Genomic DNA, 8,451 nt, shown 5'->3' with positions numbered 1-8,451 from the left:
CCACAACACTTTGAGATTAAGTAATTTGCTCAAACGCTGAATGGAAATAGTACCACCTATTTCAAAGTAGGGTTGGGATTCAAAGGAGATACCACTCTTGAACTACAGTTTTCTGTCTCCATTGGTGATAAGCCTTGTTTAGAGATGACCAAAGACTGGCACTCTTTCTCATAAAACCAGCTAGTTTTAGCTTCCTCCCTCATGCTCACCCTCCTGAAGTTTGAAGGAAGTTTCCAAATAATCTTATTTAGAAAGAACAGCATTTACACTGGCCAGTTAGGATATCTTAGGACACACCAGAGTAGCAACATGAAACACCCATTTTTGAGGGAAAAGAAAGTGTTATAATTTGAAATAAAAAAAAAAAATACAAGTCTTGGGAAATTAGAGGAGACCAGCGTGATAGGATTCTGGAGGGACTTTTCACAAATGCCAACTTTTGGTTTGTGCCTTTCCCATATTTTATTAAATTCATGTTTTTTTTAAAAAAAAAATCACAGCAACATTATCAAAGACAACATATGTACAAACATTTTACAAAAAAGAACATTACCAATATCAGTGGTAGTAAGGGCAAGATGAAGAATAAATAGACTGAGTTTCCGGGCAGTGTCTGTTCTCAAAGACATCTAAACTGCGTTCAGGCAGCCGAAACAGGTTTCTTTCCCGGTGACAGGCATATGTGGTCAGTAATACAAACTATGGTTAATAAGGCTACTACGTAGCACCAATTAACAAACTCCTCTTCTCTTCGAGTAGGCCATGATACAAGTGGAACTCATCAAATTATTTAAACCCAAGGCGATAACAACGCTATTTCCCATCTAAACTCATTTAAGCCTTCACAATGTCACAATGGATTCAGTTACCTGCAAACGATCCCGGGTTGTCATACAGATACTCGTTTTTTACACATAACGCAGCGCCATCCCTTCCTTCACTGTCCCAGTCAGGTTTCTTGTTGTTGGACCGAAAGGGGATACGTTTTAGAAATGCTTCCTTCAAGACAGAAGTGAGAAAGAAAGGCGACCCTGAGGCCAGGATATATTAAACCTGGTGTGTGCGCAAAAGGGAGGGGAAGGCAGGAATTTGAAAGGATAAACGGCTCCTTTGCTCCGAGAATCAGGAAGCGTGACTCACTTGGGTCTGGGACGATACCGAAATCCAGTAACCCACCCAATCCCCTGCCCCGCCGGGTACCTACAAACTCGGTTCCTTTCTCAACTCCCCCAGTTCCTTGATCTCCACCTTCTTGTACTTCCCCGACTTTCTCCGGTTAGTGATCACCAGGACGGCCACGCCGGCGACGAGGGCCACCACCACCACCACGATGACGGCGATGAGGCCGGCGGTGAGGCGCTTCATGGAGAACTTCGGGGGAATCTCGTCCAGGTAATAGATGAGCGTGCGCTCCACCTGCAAGGGCTCTCCGCGCACGCGCAAGTCCAGGCCGCCGCGGCCCTGGAATAGAGACTCGCCCTTGACGTCCCTCTCGAAGTAGTAGGCTGCATCACCGATGTCCACGTCACCTGCGGCCTTCTGCGACGTGTTCTGCCGCAGCTCGATCTGGATGGTGGGCTGCTCGTAGTGCACGGCCGCCACAAACTTGGGGTGCAGCCGATAGCGCTCGCGGAAGAGCCGCCTCAGCTCGGCGTCCAGGTCGGAGTGGTTGAAGGCGCCGGCGGTGGGGCGGTGACGCAGGTCAATGAGGATGTGGTGGGTGCGCACCAGCTCATCGCAGCGCAGGCTCAGGTCGCCCTTGTCGGTGCGCCGCACGCCCACCGAGTTCACGCACCAGCATACCGACGTCTGGTTGCACTGGCGCGCCTTGAAGCGGCCCTCTGGGTCGCAGTCGGGGTCGTAGAGGCCATCATTGTCCACGAGCGCGTGCTCATTCGGCCGCACCAGCGTGCGGGCGTTCTTGGGGGCGCTCATGCGCGCCTTGAGCAGCAGACACTTGGAGGTCAGCGTGGAGCAGTCGACCGCCACGCCAGAGCCCAGCGCGCGGCACTGGCAACGGCCACCGGGGCCGTCGGGGCTGCACACGGTCATCTTGTTGGTGGGACATGTGCAGTTGTCCTGCGCGGCAGTGTGGCCGGTCACCGCCGCCAGCAGCAGCAGCAGCAGCAGCAGCGGGAGCCGCCGTGGTGGCGGCGCGAGGCCGGGGCCCCGAGCCATGGTGGGGTGGAAGAGCGCCGACCGGACACGGGCAGATGAGGCGCGGGGACTCGGCGGGGCGCGGGCTCCGGCGTCTGGGATGGTCTGCGGGCGTCTGCCGCCCGGCCGCTCCCTCCGGCTCTTATACTCTGCCCGACCTGCCCGGCTGGTTCCGCCACCGACCGTCCCTACTGGTATTTGGGTGACACATCCCGCCCCCCTCCCCGTCCCACGGAAGGCCCAGCCGGCCCTGCGCCGCCCGCGATAGGATCAGAGCAGGGAAGCTGCTCCCGCCTCCTCCGGACCGAAAGCCGGGAAGGGGAGAACCGATACTCACCTGCAGGCTTCTGGGGACCCGCCCTCGGCGCGGCCTCCTGCTCCTGGCGCGTCTGGGCCGCTCTCCCGGCAGAAAGTCTAAAGAGTTTCATTGCAAAGTGTGGCTCGCGACTGTCCACTCTCGCCTATCCCCAACTCCCTTTTCGTTCTTTCCTGGCTCCTAGCCCGCCCTTAATTTCTCTCACTCCCTCTCTTCTTTGTCCAATTCTCACAGTAGCAGACATCTATATAGTTTACAGTTCACAAGCATTATCTCATCCTCACACCAGTCCTGACAGGCAGGGACTATCAGACCCATTTTATAGGTGATGCTGATGAGGCTTAAAGACCTGAAGTCACACTGCTATCAACTTCCTCATATTCCTGAGAGGGGTCTTTGGCACCCTAAGAGTGATGAGACCTTAAATAAAATGTTTGTGGACACGAGGTGATGCAGAATCTGAAGGTCAGATGTTGAAGTTAGGGAAGCAGTTCTGTTACTCACCATATCAAGGGTTAAACACAGGTATCCTGGCGTCCAAAGGGTTAAAAGTTCTGTTAAACACTAATTTTCTGTCCTACACAGGCGCACACGCACGTAATATTTATGTGTGCACTGGCTATAAAGAGACAAACAGGAACAAATTCTTAAAGAGCCAGCAAGACTGTAAAGAGTTTTTTGTACAATTTGATTCTAACACAACAAATCATTGCTTTTCTTTTCCTGTATCCCACGTAAGTAGCTGAACCATGTAAATAATGAAAGAATGGAGCCTGTGAGAAATTGCTTGTCTGCCACTGTGTGGCTACTTTCATGGCATAAAGAGGTTGCAATCTCTTTTTGAGTCATTGAGAAAGTCCCGAGTTTCAAAGCTGTGGTAAAATTAACAATAATTAGCAAGCTGTAATTATTCCCAGGTCCTCCATCAAAGCACATTTTATTTGTTCAGCATTTAATGTGCACCACCAGTCATGCGAGGGTGTCTTTTAGCAGATGAAAGCCAGCTGGACCTCTGTCCCATTAATTTTCACGCAATTCCTGAGGCAGGAAGATTAAAATATATTCTGCCTTGACAGATAGAGGAAGTAGAGATGTGTGAGGGACAATTTCTTTTTTTTTTTTTCTCCCGGGTTCACACCATTCTCCTGCCTCAGCCTTCCGAGTTGCTGGGACTACAGGCACCCGCCACCATGCCCGGCTAATTTTTTTGTATTTTTGGTAGAGATGGGGTTTCACTGTGTTAGCCAGGATGGTCTCGATCTCCTGACCTCGTGATCTGCATGAGGAACAATTTCTTATCCACAAACATGAGGAATTGTGCGATAGTCCTCTGCTGTCTATCCCCACTGTCTCTGTTCAGGTCTTCCTTGGACAAATATCTGAGTCAGGTTCCAGTTTCTCTTTCCCTCTCTGACCTCGGTCCACCCTGCATCCAAGAAGACTTCCTAAATCACAAGTCTGTGTCCACCTCCTCTCTGCTAAGTTCAGAGTGAGGGGGTGCTCTGGGCTCTCCAGATAAAATTCATCCTTCTTATACTAGCCCTTAAGGTCATTCCTATATGATGTTACAGGCAAGCTACATCTCTGTGCCTTCATTTTGTCATCTGTAAAATGGGGATAATAAAAGTACCTACCTTAAAAGGTAGGTGTTATAATTAATGTAAATAAACTGCTTTGAAGAGTATCTGTTCTAACAGTATCTGCACATAGTTAGCAACAGATGTTAGCTGCTGTCATTTATCATCATCATCGTGCTCCTGCCAACCTCTCCAGCTCTCCATATGTTTTCAAGCCTTTGCAAAGTCACCTACCTGGAGTCTCCCTTTCTTTATTTAGTGCATAATTGTGTTTTTCTACTCAGCTCTTGAGTCACCTCCAAGACACCTTCCCTAATAAGGCCCTCCCTGTTACACTCAGGGATGTGCCTCTCCTCTATTCTTTCCTAATCTCAGACATACTAAGATGGCAACATTAACTTTTCTGGGCTTTTGTCCTCCCATCTGTCAAATGGGCAAAATACAGCCTGTTTCATAGATTATGCTGAGAATCAAATACAAAGAGATGAGATGGTAGATGCCAAAGCTTTGTAAAATCTCAGACTCTGTAAAAAATGTTGGATTTCACTTTTATTTCTAAAATATATATACCCTCTTCTCGCTTTTCCAGGTATTGACTAGGTAGCCACAGTGCTCTACAACTAGCAGAGTTCTCTATTTGCCATTCCATCAGGTCCCAGGCTGGCAAGAGGAAAGCTGCTGAGAGAGGGTTCTCAGGGCTGAGGAAATTGTGTGATGGTGTCATTGACTACCAAGCTAGAACAGCCCCAGATGAGTGTGCATCACTGGGGCTAGTGTTCTGAGGTCTCCAAGCCTTTGCTTCTTCCAATTATATTAGGTAGTGAGAGGACAGGAATAGAAGGGGCCCAGCCTCAATATCTTCTGTGGAAGTTAGAGTAAGCCAAAGATGACCTCCCAATCCCCCAACCCCCGCCCGAATCCACTTGCTTAAATTCTCTGGTTCTGCCAGGCTTTCCCCAACAGCTCACAAAGACCACAATGAATTTATTATGTAAACACAGTCTCAGCTGTGATTCTCCCTTTTCCCTTCATCCTTTTTCTGCCCAGTTCTGCAAAAGAGCATGCTAATGCATTATGCCAATGCTTTATCTCTTTTTGTTTTATTTATTTATTTATTTATTTATTTATTTATTTATTTATTTATTTATTTATTTATTTATTTATTTATTGAGGCAGAGTTTTGCTCTTGTCACCCAGGCTGGCGTGCAGTGGCATGACCTCAGCTCACTGACACCTCCTCCTCCCGGGTTTAAGTGATTCTCCTGTCTCAGCCTCCCAAGTAGCTGGAATTACAGGTGCCCAACACCATGCCTGGCTAATTTTTGTATTTTTAGTAGAGACAGGGTTTCACCATGTTGACCAGACTGGTCTCAAACTCCTGACCTCAGGTGATCCTCCTGCCTCAGCCTCCCAGAGTGCTGGGATTACAGGCATAATCCTACCACACCCGGCCTGTATTTTTTTACTTTAATTTAAAAAATATTTAACTCAAGCACTTCAGGCTTGTCAAGTGTTTATGAGGGGCAGGAAGCACATCTAAGCACTGTGTGTAGCCCCAGCACCAGCATATATTAGGCACTAAATAATGTTTATCGGATTAACATTGAGTTGTGCCCAGAATGTTTCAATATCAATATATTCTCCTAGGAGTATTCATGTGGACCATTTCAGTGCTTCTCTCCCTGTCTAAGCCTCACCACCTGCCCCAACTATGAATCTCTGTCACTACCCTAACCCACCCTCCAAACACCAAATTTCAAGGAAGACTGGGTAATGATGCCCTTATTATCATTTTTGCACAATCCTTAATATTTGTCAGCCTTGTGCCTGCAAGGATGAGGGATATGATCTGAGGACGCCAAGAGCAGCCAAAGATTCTGTAAGCAAGTGTATAATGTAGTTGAAAGAAAATGGACCTTGGATCCAGTGAGACTTAGGCTCAAATTCTGGCTTCACACCACTCACTGCTGTGTGTTTTTGAGCAAGTTGTTTCAGCACTCTGCCCCTCAGCTTCCTTAACTGTAAAATGGGGGTAACAGGGCCTATACTGCACCAATGCCTGTGAAAAAAATGATTTCCCACCTTGTAATTAAGAACACATTTTTCCCCATTGAACTTCACACCTCAGCTATTCTTGTGCTCTTTGATAAACTCTTGGTGATTATCTGATTCTCCTTGATATAAGACCAATACCAGCATGTGAGTTTTATATTAAAGGGTATGATATATAAAAACAAAACATAAAAATAAGACTGTTTGATTAAAAATAAACAGCACTTACCATTGAGAATTATTTTAATGATTCTAGATAAAGAATATAAAATACTCAACATAATGTTTGGTATGTGCTAAGTAAAATAATCTTAGCTATTATTATCAGCTGTCTCAGGAATGTGACGGTGCTTTAAGATCATTAAAGGGTTCTTCACAAGGCCAGTGATTATGGGGATTGCTGAAGATCAAGTCCAGCGAGCTGAGTGCTAGGCAGGAGAGCGGCCTGAGAGCCCCCACCATCCCCTGACCTCCAGGATGTAGCAATATGGAGAGTATCTAGATGCAGATGGAGCTTTAGTATATTTGCTCCCATTATCTGCTGGGATCCCTACAACACCTCTGGGGGTTAGGCAGGAAAGATATTATTATCTCTATTTTACAGATGTGGAAACAGAGGCCTTGGGGGAAGAGAAGGATTTGCCCATGGTCACATGCTTATAAAAGGTGAGGCCACGCCTAGAATCCAGGTCTCCTGACTGCAAATGTATATAGAAATTAACAAAGGTGGAATTAACAAAGGGTTGAAAGAGCTTAGAGACTCATCTCATGTTTCTCAGGTTTTCTTTTACTTTTCATTCCTTCCCTTAATTGTATAAATATTTTTGGGAAGTTCTGGTTTCAAGAAGAATGATTAAATAATTTATTTTCTAGGACAGGTGTGAGCCCACACCTGAAGACCCTAATGCCCAGTGCTATGCAGGGAGGAGTCCTCACTCTTCTTTCTAGCCTGACAACCATCAGCTTCAGCCTCTTTTAAGGAGCACCCTTTGAGACAGTGGCAGTGCTGGAGGGCCAGAGTTTCCCTTTCTCCTCAGCGAAAGCTTACAGTCCTAGAAGAAGCAGTATTCAGCCGGAATACTGATAATGCAGAGAGAGAAGTTGGTTGTGGTGATTGTTAGTTCAGGCTGGAGGAAGGAAGCCCCAAGAAACAGAACACAGAAAAGGAAGCTGGACAGGGTCCAGAGGGTAGAGGTGTGGAGAACAGAATAGACGAGGGCTACACAACGGTATCTTCAGTGTTTCATTTCTTTAAAAATGTGATTTAAGTATTTCAAAATACTAGAAATCAAGAACTAGGGAATGGGTGCACTCTCCATATTTTGTTTGCTTAAAATATTTGTAATAAAAAAATTCACATCAATTCCTCAAAGTAAGTTTCGGAGGAAGTATTTGGGAGTAATATTTTCTGTTTTTGCTTCCTCTTATCTTTTTCTCCATTTCTGTAGTTATTTTTATTAATATAAGTTGTCATTTATTGATCACCATATTATAAATTCCCTGTAATTCCCCCAGCAAGCGTACAAAATAATTACTCTTGTCCGCATTCACCTGATCATGAAGCTGAGGCTTAGAGTCATACAGTTAGAAACGAGTCTAGGAAGGATCTGAGCCCAGGTCTGGTGACTGGGACATTTTTCCATTGCACAGTTTAGTCTCTCACTGATGGATCTTGAATAAGCGAGAGAGGTTGAAGATGTTCAGCTGGTAAACTGGGTGTGGTCTGGGTCCTGGCTGCCCAGGAATGTTTGATCTTTTCACTTTTCTGGGAAGACAACATGTTTCTGTTTGTGCTCGCTCATTTGGGTGGGCCCTACTCAGTTTCTTTCAGGAGAGGTTGCCTGTGATGTGTACAGTTCTGCTGGGTTTTTGTGGTTCATCTGGATTTGAAAAGTGACTGCAGTTTCACCTTACAAGTATGTGTCATGGTTTCATTTCAGAATCCTGCCCATCATCTTCTCTTCATGGTGTCCTTGTTCTGAATTGCAAGCCATAAATGGCCTCCCTCTCATTCTGGTCTCCTCCTCTAGGGGCAGTCAGCTTCTTCTGTAAGGGCTTTACACTCCGGGGAAACCCAGTAAAACACTCAGTGACTTTTAATTTCACTGGGTCCAACAGCTTCCGGAGAGATTTGGCAACAAATAAAGAGAGATTGGGAAATCTTCTCCCTACGTTCCTGAGGCAGCCACACTGCTTGAACCCCACACTGGTGAGTCACAGTGCTTCCTTTCCCAGAGCTGGCCCAGTGATGTGTGATGCCCTGTTAAGGGGGTGTGGAGGTGTTTGCTGTTTTTAATCACTTTCAGCTGTCCTCGAGGTAAGGGCAGGTGGTGAGAGGTCTTAAGTGGG

General features: G+C 46.4%; 1 protein-coding gene across 1 annotated transcript; it reads right to left on the bottom strand.

Annotated features, from left to right (window-relative positions):
- Positions 1-440: 440 nt before the first annotated feature.
- On the bottom strand, positions 441-2,783 carry TACSTD2 (tumor-associated calcium signal transducer 2). The gene has a single exon (XM_011941338.1). It carries the CDS (start codon positions 2,176-2,178, stop codon positions 1,201-1,203), a length of 978 nt encoding a protein of 325 aa, XP_011796728.1. The 5' UTR covers positions 2,179-2,783; the 3' UTR covers positions 441-1,200.
- Positions 2,784-8,451: the final 5,668 nt, after the last annotated feature.

Source organism: Colobus angolensis, unplaced genomic scaffold (assembly GCF_000951035.1).
Source record: "Colobus angolensis palliatus isolate OR3802 unplaced genomic scaffold, Cang.pa_1.0 Scaffold102, whole genome shotgun sequence".
Classification (NCBI taxonomy): Eukaryota; Metazoa; Chordata; class Mammalia; order Primates; family Cercopithecidae; genus Colobus; species Colobus angolensis.
The sequence above is the reverse complement of the archived record's forward strand: the minus strand, read 5'-3'. Positions and strand labels throughout refer to the sequence as shown.